This window comes from Acanthochromis polyacanthus, chromosome 11, assembly GCF_021347895.1.
Source record: "Acanthochromis polyacanthus isolate Apoly-LR-REF ecotype Palm Island chromosome 11, KAUST_Apoly_ChrSc, whole genome shotgun sequence".
Classification (NCBI taxonomy): Eukaryota; Metazoa; Chordata; class Actinopteri; family Pomacentridae; genus Acanthochromis; species Acanthochromis polyacanthus.
The window spans coordinates 35,096,776-35,111,876 of record NC_067123.1 but is presented as its reverse complement, the minus strand read 5'-3'; the positions used below and the strand labels follow the sequence as shown (position 1 = coordinate 35,111,876).

At 38.7% G+C, this 15,101-nt stretch overlaps 1 protein-coding gene across 7 annotated transcripts in view; it reads left to right on the top strand.

Annotated features, from left to right (window-relative positions):
• The window catches only part of LOC110965912 (CUB and sushi domain-containing protein 3), a 365,206-nt gene that overhangs the window by 121,315 nt on the left and 228,790 nt on the right, over window positions 1–15,101 (top strand). For all 7 annotated transcript variants that reach the window (XM_051955084.1, XM_051955088.1, XM_051955089.1 and 4 more), the window contains one exon: window positions 3,351–3,463. In XM_051955084.1, the coding sequence (XP_051811044.1) occupies window positions 3,351–3,463 (113 nt within the window). The remainder of the gene's footprint in view (window positions 1–3,350; window positions 3,464–15,101) is intronic.

Below are 15,101 nucleotides of genomic sequence, written 5' to 3'. Positions count from 1 at the left end.
GTGCTTTACCTTTTCTTACTTTATGCATTTCATACTTGACTACACATGCAGACCATTGGGTTTTATTGCTATATTATTTACAGTAGTAATGCAGAGAAGTCTGCATGTGAATGTGCAGAAATCATTTCCTACTGCAGTTATGGTGACACACTGTTCGTCATTATCCCCACATCATGCTTACTCCATGCTGGCTTCAACATGGGAAACACTGTAAAGGACCAAAAAAAAAAAAACACATAAGGGGAAATAAGGTAATGGAGGACAGTGGAAGAAAAAAAGATTTGGAGTGAAAATAAGGTCAGGAAATGACCAAAAACAGGAACAATGACAGACAAAAAAAATAGGTATGGTATAGATTAGAAATGAAGAGAAAGAATGAAGAGATGGTCGGGCACTTTTAAGAAAGTCGCCGCCATTTGTGCTTTGAGTGATATTGGATTAGATGAGATAGAACAAAGAAATACAAAGGGAGTAAGTCGGTTGAGAAATGAGAATCAACATGCAAGGCAGGAGCAACCCAGAGACAGGGGAAATAGACAACAATGGAAAGCAAAGTGACAGGAGAGAAGCTTGCAAGAAGGGGTGAAGGACGGTTTGGATGAACAGAAAGGTGGATAGACGGAATGATTAGTGAAAAGCGCATGTACAGGAGGGGAACAAATTTGAACTAGCAACTGAGAAAACATAGGATGTATGGGAAATTGCAAATAAGAAACAAGGGATGGAGTGAAAGAAAGACGGGAAGAAAGCATAGGAGATGGCAGACAATGAATAGAAATGAAAAGGATGATGTGGGGGGGATGGAAGAAATAAACGGGAGGATGGAGAGATGAAAAGACGACAGGAGAGGTAAAAGCAGATCCGAAATTGAGGATAAGCAAGGTAGGAGGCAGGAAGAGAAGATGAAAGAAGGGCTGAAAGGAAGAATGCATAGAGGGCCGGGAGAGGGCAGGTTCTTAAAGAAACTGCGGCTGCTTTCGCTGATAGAAAGTTTAATAAATTAAAATGTGGAGACAGAAAGAAAAATGGAAAGGCAGATTGAAAAGAGAGATGAGTGCAAGGATGGGGCAGGAGAATACAAAATGAAAGCAAGTTGCTGCATTGTGTGAATGTTTATTCAAAGGAAAAAAATTAGAAGCACTTTATCAGAACTAGGGGGGGGTATGTTATGCTCAAATTTTTCAATTCTAGATGGAGACAGATTGTGTGCGATTGTGGCAAGACAAATTATCTCTTCACATTACCATGTTAAACAGTAAGATATTACTTTTTAACAGCTCACAAGTACAAATATTTCAAGGACAAGAATGAATTTACCTGCTGTGTATTTCCAGGCATTCCTCAAATGTGACAAGAGGGTAAAAAGAAACAGGAAGATACACAAAATGTATTAATAAGTAGCTGTTCAGCTGGTTTCAGATACTGAAACATACAGTTACATTTATTCATGTTCATTCAAAAGTTGTGACATGATTGGGAAGAAAGGGAGAAGGTAAATGTGGGAGAATGGAGAGTAGGGGAATTCAATGTAGATCCAAAAAACAGGTGATATCACAGCAACAACAGCTTTATTTGTATAGCACCTTTCAAGAACAAAATTGCGACGTGCTTTAAAATAAAACAAATGTCAAATTAGCCAAATGATAGTAAAAAAAATAATCAAAACAAATATATGAGATCCTAAGCATGCAACATACCAAGATAAAATAAGCAAGTCAAGTCACATGTTTTTTTTTCTTTAGTTTTTTTGTAGCCCATTTAAAACAACAGTAGTTGCATCACAGCACCCTCCAGTAAAAAGGATTACAATTTGCATGACGGAAGTATCTGAACATGAGTAAATGTTGAGATCAAGACCCTGTAATGTTATTTATGGTGAAATTTTTCATAAATAATTTACATATTAAGGAATGAAACTCAAGGAAAATTTAATGAAGTGGTATTTTACCTGACTATAATACATATTAAACCTGAGACCCTACAGTATTATTAATTATGCAGAATAACCTGATTAATGTATTAATATACCTGAGACCCTACGGCATTATAAATTACACAACGTATCTAATATATACAGAATATATACATATAGACAATGTAGAGAGAGAGAGAAGTGAAGGAAAGACTGGAATAACATGAATATGAGATTGCCAGGGAAAGGGAATAGAGTTCAGCAGCACTGAAGAGGAGAGAGAAAGAACAGAGTATTAGGTGGATAAATGCCACAGAGGGAAGTGTAGAGAGGAGCACAGATAAAAGGGGAGGAGGTCTGTACGGGTGGTGGAAGTTAAAAGGGAAGAAAAAGAATGGAATAGGCGACTTAATGCCAGAGGAAAGGATGGCATGAGTGGATTGAGGGAAGAGGTAAGGAAGAGGAAGGGAGGAAATAAAAGCAGGAACAGTAGCTGCAGGGAAAAAAAAAATGTGTCGCAGTGGCAGCGAGACGGTTTGGCTCTTTTCCATATCTCAAAAAAGAGCTGGCCTTCCATTCCTCCATCACACTTCCTCCTCATTTAATTCAAGGTACCTCGCTGCGAGAGGCCCACCTGGGCGGCTGTGCGTGAGCGTGTTTTTCGAGGACAAACTCAAACATGTGGAGTACACATTAAAGGCAGCCTTGTATTCCTGCCTGACTCCTGTTGTACTGTGCACTGATCTGTGCAGCACCAGCCCATTTTAGTATTATTGGTTAGCTTCCCAAGACGCTCTTTTTGTTTGGTAGACTTGGATCGTGGCTTGATTTATTTGAAAGCCCTTATTGGGCAGTGGGTTCCAGGACAAACCTTCTTTATATGGTCAAACAATGGAGGCTGTTTGTGTTCCGCCTCGGAGGTGGTTCTGGTGCAAGCGTGTTATCAAATCATCAAACTGTTAATAGTAAAAGAAATGACTGGAAATCAGCATGTTTGCTTCGTGATGAGTAGCAGCTGGAGTTTATAAGTACCACTGCATGATCCTGCACAAACAGTATGTTTTTGCATTAAACTTGGCAAAACAAACAATGTATCAAAAGGTTTTTCCTGTGTGAGGATTTTACTTTGAATTTCTTTGAATTCTAGGCAGAACAGCTATGAAAAGTTTTTGAAATTGTATAGAACATCTCACATGGATTTTTTGATGACTAATCAGGAAAATAAGTGATTACACGACAGGCAGATCTGTTGGATAATAGATCTGTGTTATTATTTATCTGCTGTTGATGAATGTGTCTTCTGGTACTTTTAACACATCACAAATTAATTTATGAGCTGTGAAAAGTCAACAAGCTTTGTGTGATCAACAATATAAAGTGTGTAAATGTCTTGTAATTTGCTGATCCTGACAACACATCCTTGTTTGTGTTTCTGCAGGTTAACAGGCTTCCAGGTTCCTACCCCGGTCACCAGTACGGGACATGTCTTCTCTTTGAGGCTGACCAGTGACTTTGCCGTCTCTGCACATGGCTTCAAACTCAACTATGAAGGTCAGAAAGTGTCTGTGTGTGTTAGTGTTTGTGTGTTTGGTTGGAATGTTAAGAACGTGTAGGCTGTGCCTCAATGCTGACCTCTGTAGTTCAGAAAATTTAACAACCGCTCTGGCCACTGAATAGAAAGTGAAATTCCCCATGGAACTATGGTCTGTGGTACGTGAAAAAGAAAGACGGACATTCAGACAATAGAAAATCAGTCTTGATAAAGCCTTTGCTTATTGAATGAGATACTGCAGTGTGTGGTGTTTATCAGCAACCTGCCTGGTATTTGCTTGACATATTGTACCTAAAGAAAACAAAATACCACACATATAGCCTTCAAACCATAAGGTTATATGATTTTTTTTTTTATTTTGATGCTTTCATAGAGTACATGATTGCTGTTCAATCCAATTCCTTTGAAGGACCATTCAGACTCAGAAAGTTTTCAAGGAGAACTGCCATGTCCTGAACTCAATCCACATTTTTTGACTCCTTTCCACTCAGCACAGGAAAGGACTCCCTAATGGGATGACAAGTTCATTCCTTTTCAACAAGGGAGGCTGTCAAACTTACCAAATCAAGGTAGAGAGAGGAAAGCATGGGCAGACCTAAGCAAAAAAAGGTGAGCACACTGAAAGTGTTATAATGTAGAGGGACGGAAACAGAGGTACTTCCTGGCGGTTTCTATGACACAGAATACGACACTGAAGCCAGACGGTTTCGCACTAAAACGTGTTACTTATAGGATTATATTATTGGACTTCAGCCAAGACAGACATCTTTTGCTTGTTGCAAAAATATTTTAAAAGGGAAAACATGTAGAAGCTGCTTTCATGAGTGGAGAAGGAGAACTGAGGTGGAAGTTGGACTATTGCAGCAGCAGCAGCACCTTTTGCCCTCTTCCTTTAGGGCCTGAGTATACAGCAGCATGGTACCATATTCACAGATGAAAGAAGAGATATGGAAGGTTGAAGTGATGGGTAAAATTAGAACTCGCTGTGCAACACCATATCCTGTGTGCATTAAAGATTTCAGATGAGATTTAGATTAGAAAAACTTTGATGTCCTCAACAAGGCGGTTAGTTCCGGAGCGTAAAACAAAAGAGCATAAAACTGTTCACCCAAGGCACACGCATGACACCGAAACAACCAGCGAAATAATTTAGTGCACAATTATGTAGTTTGTATTTACCAAGCAGACTCTTAACATATAAACAGCTTACAGCATGACTTCAATGTAATAATTAAATAATTATGTACATGATCCTGTACGGCACTTTAAAGCCTACAGACTTTGACTTAGTAGATAATATGCATAAAACATGATGTAAACATCATTCCACATAGGTATGATATGAACATTAGAATCAGTCAGTTGCAATGCATGAATTAAAGTTGCAGCCATAAGACGATGGTATACGGGATGCAGTCACAATATTGCAGTTTTCATTTAGCAGTAATGTGTTCTGTTGCAATAAAAAAATATAAAAGGTGTAAACTGGAACGTTTTTCATCAAATTTGCACGTTTCTGCGCATGAGTCAGTCGGGTCATGTGGTGGCTGAGTTTTGCAAACCACACTGGCAAAAATGCAGAAAACAAATCAGTAATTCAAGACCTTATTTACAGATCTTATAGGGAATGTTCTCTCTGAAAAAAATGCCGTAATTAATGTTGCCTTTCACACTACAGCAGTTATTCTCATTGATTAGTCCCTCAAATGGGGAAGTTGGTGATAAATTATAGTAAAAAAATAAAATGATGGTTTTAATGAAAAATGAATTCCATTGCTTTGCTTCATTGTAACACTGCCATGGGTTTTTGGAAACCTGTAATGGTTAACATTATTTGTAACACCTTTTTATGCTTTTATGGCTATTTTATCCATGTAAACACGTGTGACTGAATATTTTCGATGATTGGGTTTTTGGTCTGTTCCCTGTTTTCCTTTATGGAGCGTTTACTTATGAGTGTGTTCAAATATAAATTGCAATTCTCAAATGAAGATTTTCGAAATTTGTAATGTTCATATAATATCCATACAACAACTTGGAGTATTTAGGATTCAGTCTGTATAATAATTGTCCAGTATTCCCAGGATTTCATGCTTGGCTAAAAGTCTTGAGCACACCAACTGAGTCTCATTCCTGGGTGAGGTGGAACAGTTGTTTCTTTATTTTCTTCCTGTTCCTGCTGAAAAATGTCAAGTAAATTGAAATTACAGCAGTGAGTTTGCTGAAAAACAGACAATAGTTTCAACTGTAATTGTTGGAAAGTAGGTGAAAAACTCCATACTTACATCATCGGTACTTGATATTAAAATGACCCCTCTTCACCTCACCTGTGCACCGTGTGCCCTGGCCTTGGCACCAAAATACCCAACAGAAGGTATAAATGTCTGTTAGGAAGCACCACTCCCTGTACTTGCTGTTCAAATTCACATTCAAATTCAAAATCTACAGGCTTCTGTGCATCTGTTAACTCCTTCTCCTGAACTAAAACAATGGTCCCCAAGTGAGAGCCTCCTGAAATGTCTTCAGTTTCCAAAATATTTCCTCTCTCCAAATGTTTGAAACTCAAACTAGCCCTTGCTAATATAGAGGTTTAAATACAATGATCTAACATTCAGACAGTGCTAGTAATAACTGTCTGTGTGAGTCTTTGGGTATCCCTCTTCGGACGTTTGTTCTTGTTTGTATGTAGGTCGGTTAGCTGGTGGGCGTTCATCTTGTTGATATGTGTCTGGTGTGCTGCATAATGAAAACAATATCACTGATTGCTGAAGTGTCTGGGTTTAAGTCTTCACACATGCTGTTTCTGTGCGTGTCTGTGTGTGTCTGTGTGTGTCGATGCCACTTCTATGTCGAAGCAGTTGTCCCAGATTTATTCTTTGGCAGAAATTTCTACTTGCTACTTGGCCAATGTTCATCCTGTGTGATTCTCTGTGTGTGTGTGCGTGTGTGTGTGTGACATGGAAAGAGTTTGAGAGCATCCAGGGGACTTATCTGAAGAGCGCCTGCTGCTGATACATTCAGCCGTTTGACTTAGGGTGTGTGTAGCAGAGGGCGGAAGCAGAAAATCAGACCACACTTGGCATCTGCAAAAATTCAACATTATGCTGATGATCTCTCCGTTTTCTGTCTGTATGCAGCTTCTCACACTGTCCATAACACACAGCTATGCAATGAATTCATTCAACAAAGAGGAGATTCTGCTCAGAAAGATTTATCCACCTTGGTTTTAGACATTTTTGGCAAGTCATCTGCAGTATATGTAATCCTTACTGACTCAGGTTTTAGATTTGTGCAGATGTACACGATTAAAAAAATATATCTGCTCACCACATCATCATTTTTTGTAGAAGTGTTGATTGTTGTTTACATTGACCAGTTCTATTTTTTAGTAAATGTTGAAAAATTTCAATCATTACGAAGAAGAACTTTACAAATCACAATATTTACGTAAATCAAACTCTTGTCTTTTTATTTTGATGAACATTTTATTGTTTTCCAGAGGAGTGAATAGAATTGATTTTGTAATAATCTTAGGGGAGAGTGTGTGAAATCCACGCAGTATTACCATCATTTTCTGGTATTCTACTTAAAGTTAGTTCATCCATTTGCAAACCCCTGAAAATCTTAAGGACAGGATTGAAAAAGAAATGTTGGCGATGAAAATATGTTCTCTGGACATCTGATGAGGAAGCCTCCTGGACATCTGACTGAGCGGGTATTCCAGACCTCAAACTAAGATTTCACCCTGGGGCAGCCCCAGAAGATGTCCCAGGGCTTTTTATCCCACCTGGCCTGGGAATTCCTTGGGATTCTTCCATTAAGAGCACAGGAAAAGCTACAGGGTGTAGAGGGGAAAGGAGGTCTTGTTGACCTGTTGCTACAGTGCCTCGTGGAAAAATAGATGAATGTAACTGTGTGAATGGGCAGATGGATAGAGATTAACATCCTGTGACAAAAACAGTGGTGCATCCATCCATCACCTGCTTTATCCTGTAGAGGGTCACAGGGGACGGAAGCATATTCCAGCTGACACAGGAAGAGAGACGGGGTTCACCCTGCACAGGCTGCTGGTCCGTCACGGAGCTAATGCAAAGAGATAGACAACCGTGCATGCTCACACTTACACCTACCACCAATTCGGAATGATCTAATGGCCTAACATGCACGACTTTAGTCTGTGGAAGGAAGCTGAAGCACCAGGACTAAACCCCTCCAGGCACAGAGGGACATCCAGACTCCTTATAGAAACCCCAAGCTGACCAGCAGCTACTTAAAGTATGCACGCCACCCACATTTTAATTTGGAAAGCATGTTTATTAATTGATTGCTTTATATAAAAGAATAACTCAAATGGCAGGGCAAAGGTACAATAGTGCAGCTTTATGCTCTCCAGCCTGTCTGCTCGGTGGGATGCACTTTGATGGGACTGTTGGACTCCTCAAACATTTCTTCCTCTTCCCCTGAAGACTGTCAGCTCATTACTAATTCAGGCAAAGGCACATACCATACAGTGTGTATATGTGCATGTGCGAGAGAAACACGGAGCAAAAGACAGTGATGTATTATTTAATATGGTGTCAGAGGCACCTTGATATTCTGCTGATGAGACGGAATCACAGATTATTACAGCACATAGACGCACATGCCGATAGCACATAGTATTCATTCTGAGAATGATCGGTGTTTAAGAATTATTATTCCTGTTTTTGCTTCCCATTCATGTTTTCATCTCCTACTGATCTGCCTTTTACTTGTTCATCCCTGATCATATTCTTTCATTTTTGTGTTTCTGATTAAGTTTTACTGCTGTCGACTGAGAAAGATGACTGATATTTAGCAAGTTAGCACATTTAGGTAGTTAACCTTGTGCTAGTATTGTGGTAGTGTTTGTTTTACCATACTTCTTGCTCCCAGTCCAAATGTGTGCACAGGACTCTCTAGAATAGCGTTGATCCCATTTGTTTAATGCCCATTTTTAAAGCCAGAAGCAGATTGTATGCACAGTACTGGAAAAAAAAAAAAAAAATTAGTCCACCTTTGTTTTCTTCAGTTTCTTCATTTTAATGCCTGGTGCAACTAAAGGCACGTTTGTTTGGACAAATATAATGAAAAAAATAGCTCATAAGAGTTTAATTTTAAGAAATGATATCTAGACATTTTCCATGGTTTCCTTGATAATAACCAACATCACTTAAGTTCTTAGACCAATATAGCTATGGCATTGCACTGCCAAAAACAGTGCTTTTAGGCAACAGAGAAGTGTGCAGTCATCTGGTGGAGTAGAAAGACGTTTCCTGCCGTAACCAGCTATCAGTTTGGTAGTACTATGTTAGGCTTGTTTTTTCTTGAACGGTTGTCTTGGGAATCTTCAGTTTTTTCGCTACCTGTCTCTCACTAATGCCAATTTCCAGCAATGTCAAGATGACTGCCTTTGTGGCTTCACATAATTCCTTTTTTTTTAGGTTTTATGTGAGAGCTGACAACTTCTGAGTTGTGCTACGGCTTGAATATAAGCAGGAAACCACTCTAGACCTTTGCATGTGCAGTGCTGCTTATGACATAAAAATGCCTCTTATATACCCTGGGAAGTGAATGCAATTAAAGTAACATATACTCCATGTTCATTTACCACACATTTTAGGAAAAATCAAAGTCAGTTGTAAACAAAAAAAGAGGCTAAAAAGTAAACATAGTAACAAGAATAAGGTTGAAAATACTGTGTTTCAAATCTCTGTTCTGTTCTATTCTGTTCGTGTTGACAGTTACTGCTGCCTTTTGGCTTTTCAGCAACATTCAAAGTTCGAATGAAAAATATGGCAATCTTGGGATTAGTGCAGATCTGAAGATCAAAGTTTGACCCAATTCTGAGAACTGTCACTTTTTTCATCCTACTGGGGTTTGCATGCCTGTTTGTGCTATGATCCGCTAATTTACTCGTATGAAAGCATCTTGATTTTAAAAGCACAGCTGTTGATTTCATATAGTGTAGCATTTATAGCACATTACAATTACATGTGGTTGCACAATTGAACAGTCATAAAGGAATCAACACTTATTTGTACTATGGAGACATGTTATGCAATACAAGACTGAAATGAGTCAAATGTGAGTACACTTTCATACAATATACATTTAGACACATCCATGTGTCCAGAGGCATGAGCGTGTGCAGAGAAATATAGACACATGAACATACAGACTGAAGAAGATGTTCTCCGTCGTGGAACATGCTGCCATGTGACTAACAAGTCAGCAGAGATTTCTTTCGACTCCCTTCATCCCCAACCTTTCCTCACTGCTGTTTTTCCCTCCCGTCTCCTGCACTCATACCATCCCCCCTGCTTGTTTTTCTCCTGAGTTATAACACTAATACACTACTTTTTACCTTCCTTTACACTTACCAGAGAGAGTTTACATAGTGCCTCAAGAGAAGACATAAACAAAGAGTAATAAAATATAGAGGAGGGAGATAAAAGGGAGAACACATTTCATGGAAAATGGCTAAATGTGCAAAAAGAAAATTTTGTGCTAAATAAAAACAGAACCAGTTGGTTTCCACGCAGTCTTACAAACACAAATCATCGAACAAGTCAGACAGATGACATTACATTTTCCAGAAGTGATTTTATTTCAGGTTATGATCTAAATTCCTTCAGAAAGAGATCTGGTTGCAGTTGCTTATTCTGAAGAAGTGGAAATATTTTTAATTTCAAAGTTGCATTCATTCCAGTGAAACAAGATAAAAGGATGGTTTGGGATGGTTGGAAGGGAGTAGTTTATTTCATATTTTTTTGTATTTTTATTTTTTTTTAAAACAACAACACAGAAGTTGCTGGCAGCTGGTTAAACATTTTGGGAGCTCTCACTGGCCAGATGTCAGTGTCCTCGATGGACCCGTTTCCATCTGGGCATTTATCCATCAGTTCCACATAACATGGAGCAGAGTGCTGCTCGCTCACAGAGGTCGGCAGCTAATCCAGTGACCTTCTGGTTGTTTGCTCATATTCTGAACTCACTCCACTTTCATCGTGACATACGACTGGTCTTTTTGAATTTCTTAGAAAGAACTGGTCAAGATACTTTTTGAAAGACTTGTCTCATCAGGGCATGGCAGCCAAACATACAAGAGGTGTCATAATGTGCATAATGCAGTTGGAGGGTTAGGGTTTGGACATTTTCCATGTCACAAGCCTCTGTCAGATTTTTTGATGACATTAGAGACAAGACAATAAAAATGCAAAACACGCTTGGTGTAAAGATTAGCTGTAGAAGATGACATTTTCAACAGATTATTGTCACAAAGTAAAAAATCATTACAGAATGTTGTCAAATTTTCTCTTACTTGTTCACACTCCTCTTCATCCGAAATGTTGGTAAGAATTGCAGATGTCTAAGCTGTTTCTGCTGAAAAACTGCCTAGAAAATAGGAAGAAGAAGTTAGTCACCAAAACCAAGAAAGGACAAGTATTACAGAAAAGAGACTGAGAGCAGTTATCTGTGAAGTCATTGCTCCCTCTGGCTCCTTACAGCATGTGGTCAATCACCACTCTGGTCCTCACCATGCAAATGTATCAGGGAAGTGTAAAGTTTTATTTAGAACAATGTTTAATTGCTTTGAAAAAAAATAGAATTCAAAAACCATGTACATCCTCGATTGAGATATATTAAATTTATTGTTTTTCATCTCTTGCAGCCATAATATTTCCGTGTTGATAACAGTTTGCCAGTCATAGCAGCAAACACAAGCCAAAACCACTCAGTTCTCACTTTTGATGTGTTTGATCAGGCTCCTTGATGCTTTGCCACTGAAACTTGCTCCTCAGAGAAAATGCTTTATGAAATGTGAAATTTCAATGATTGGGCTGCTGATAGGCAAAGTTCCAGTAAAAAAAAAAAAAAAACGAACAGTGGCAAATCACAGTAAATCTCAGTCAGAGAAATGTTTGCATCCATATTTAGAGGCAGCCATTGTAGGATCATTCCATCATTTGTTTCTGGGGCGCTTTGATCCCTTATCAGCACTTGATTGATTGATTCTGACTCTAGTCTCTTTAACTCGAACACGATCTGAGTGCAAAAGTCAAGTTTGCGTGTGTGTGTGTGTCACTGAGGCTGTGCATCAATGGCGTATATTGCACAAGTGTGATTGGTGTTTGTGTTTTTGTGTGGTGGTGTGTCGGCGCGTGCATGCGCATGTGATTGAGGTTCTGGCGGTGGCTGCTGTGATCTTTATCAAAGAGACCTGAGGGGACTGACAATATCCACTTCTATCTATCATCCTTCCATCTGCCCGTCTCTTTTCTTTCTCACTTTCTACCATTCAGTCTTTCTGTCCTTCGCTCAATTAAATTTGATTCACTGAATCCAGGTCAGTTAATGGGAAGAAGAAGGTGACCTTAATGGTGAGGGTTGATTCAAGGGACTACACTTTGACAAGGTCTTGAACATGGTACTAGATATAAATATTTATGTACAGTGCTAACTCACATAGTGCAAAATATTCCAAACAGTTGTTACAGTTTATGCAAATCAGTTCTAAGAATTATCTGCTTTTAACTATCCAGCCAAACTGATTGAAACATAACAGCAAGCAGCTGCATAAAATTAAGTTTCAGAATTGTGAAGGTGCTGATTGACAGCTCTCTCACCAGCCCAAATTAACCTTCTTGAGTATGAAAACAGATCTGAGTTTGTTTTAATTAAACTAAACCATCGCGCGCACACACAGTAACCCACTGATTACTTGTTATCACTTAGAGGCCGTGGACTGTGTTACCTACCATAATAAACTAAGTATCAAGGGCAACTTACTGTCATTGGTGAGGATGTCCTGTCGACACTGATGCCAGATGTTGGTGGGACTGTTGGTTCGGCTCTATTCACCAGTCAGCGGATTGTCTTTGAGTCCACTGTTTCTTTGATAAAATCTGTCAAATTACCTGGAAGTAAGATGCGCTTCAGATATTTTCAATATTTTTTCATGACATTAATGTATAAAAAAACAAATCTCTGAAAATTGAAGTTGCGTTTATTTCCTAAAGCAGCAGAATGAGAAGTTTTGAATCTATTACAGTTGTTGAATGTATAATTCCTTTGAAACCCTTTTTGTTTGTTTGTGAATGATTTGTTGATATTTTTACATGCATGAATTCACAGAATTTTATGGAAGAGAAAATATGAAGGAGAACCAATGCGTGTTGAAAGTAGATGGTAATGTAGCTCTTCCTATTCAAATCACAAGGGTTATAACTCTGAAATACAGATTCTAGTGGAAACAAAGCAACATATTCTGTACACACTGTTTCATCTCAACTATCTGCTTTAATTTCTCTCTCTTACTTTGCATGTGTATCTCTACAGGCTGTACACAGCTCAAGACGCAGATTTAGCAATCGCAATACACACAGTAGATGGCTTAACTTGCGGGTGTGCCTACACGTACGTATACACAACCGTGGCTCAGTTCATACATTTAAAATGAGAGGGGATATGTCAGTTCTGTCCCTGGAGAAAAGCGGTGTTACAATTCTATTCTGAGATTTCTGTGTGTGTGTGTGTGTGTGTGGATGCTTGTGTGTCTGGATATAATGTATATGCATGTGTCCTACTCCCTTGTGAATATAGCAGACAAGTTTATGGGATTTGAGAGGAAAGGAGAAAGATGGAAGAGGAGCATACAATATGTAAGGAGGAAAGAAAAACGATGAGGGGGAGAGAAGGAGAGGAAATGGAAGAAAACAAGTGTAAATGAATAAAGGAGGAGAAAAAAATGAGAAAAGCAAATCTGTGCTGAGAGAGCAGAAGAGAAAGAAAGAAGGAAAGATGGAATAGGAGGTGATACAAGCTCCCTGAAATAATGTAATGTGCTCCATGCTTTCTAGTTGAACAGCAGAAATCAATGCTGTCTTATGTGTGTATGTGTGTGTGTGTGTGTGTGTGTGTGTGTGTGTGTGTGTGTACGTGTGGGGGTGTGTTCATTATCTACAGTGTGAATGCAGGTCCTCGCTGTTCCAACTCCTGCAAGGTCAGCTTCAACACGGGCATCAATCAAAACAATCACACACATATACACACTTATACACCTACACACACACACACACACACACACACACACACAGTGACACCTAGAATGAAGAACACATTGCATGAAACTTAATTTTGGAGTAAAATACGGGTGTTTTTGAATCCATGTACTGAAGTTTGGTTTTGGAGTTGTGGTTCAGTACATTTGGTGCAGAAGAGAAAACAAAACAACTAAAGCATAGTAGCTGTTTTTTTATTTGTTTAAAAAAAATCTAAATATTCAAAAGTGCCTAATTTTCTATTATTCTTACTGTTAAGACACTCAAATGCTGCATTATTTTCAATACAAAGTGACTCTGAGCTGTTTACTCCCATGTATAAGATTTAAAAAAAAGCCCATGAAGAAAAGTGCAATAAATTTGTATTAACTTGCATTAAGCCTTAAATAAAAATGTCACTGGATAAAAGCAGCCCGGGGCTTGATGCGCTTAATGTCTGCTTCACATAATGTCATTGACCCATACAGTAAGAGCAGAGAGTTTGCAGTTTCTGATCATGCAGGAAGGCCAATTAAAACTCAAAATCAACATGTAGTATGAATATTGTAGTTTCTGCCCAGCTAGCTCTGACATCATGCTACTAGAGCTGATGGGAAACAACTGGTACACTGCCAAAACGTTCCAGGTATTCCATGTATCACATCACTCCTATTGTCTACCTGTATTTAACTTCTGCTGATTGCTTACATGGACAGAAGATTGAAAATTTTCAGAATTACAAATGTCAGAAACTTGTATATTAGTGCTTCTAGTTTTCTTATCTATAAATGGACTGTCATGAGGCATTTGCAACCCAGTGGAGACTTAAGTGACAAGTTATCAAAGAAACCAGAAGCGTGTTGACAACACTTGGACATATTCGTATATCTTATCAAACAAGCTGTCTCAATTCGCTCTTTTAAATATTTTATTCTATAGTATTTTTGCTGTCAGATGTGTTTCGCTTGCTCCCAATATCAGGAAACTAACTTGTCAGTGCAAAAACACCCTGGGTTTTAAGTGCAAACACATGCGTTTAGCGTGACCTCATTCTGAATGATTTTAATGACAAACTACAACCCAGTTGGAAGTAGATCGGCACCAAAAACTGAGCTTCTTAGTATTTTCCTAAAGAGGCACTCCTCAAGGTTACCCACCATTGTCAAAAGCAAGTGACATTAGCTCATTATCTGAATCATTGTATATAATTATATAATGGTATGGTACAGAATAGCTGCCAAATCTCCCAGTGTCAAGCCTTCAACGGCTGTCCACACAATGTATCAATTTGATGTCTGGATAATGTAATTACAGCAAATGGCTGCCAAACATCTCAGTTTCTGGCGAGGCAGGATGCTGGTGCTTCACATTCCCAAAGTCCAGCAAATGACAAATTAATATGATCCCTGGATAGTTGTATTTATATTAATAAGCTGCCAAATGTTTTATTCGCTGAAAAAAGGAAAGGTGTCTAACCGCAGAGATTGTCCAAAAAGCGGTCATTAGTGTGCTAACTGAATAACACAATTAGATTAAAGTGTGAAGTCTTTCAGTGCCTACATTGGCAAGATAGGAG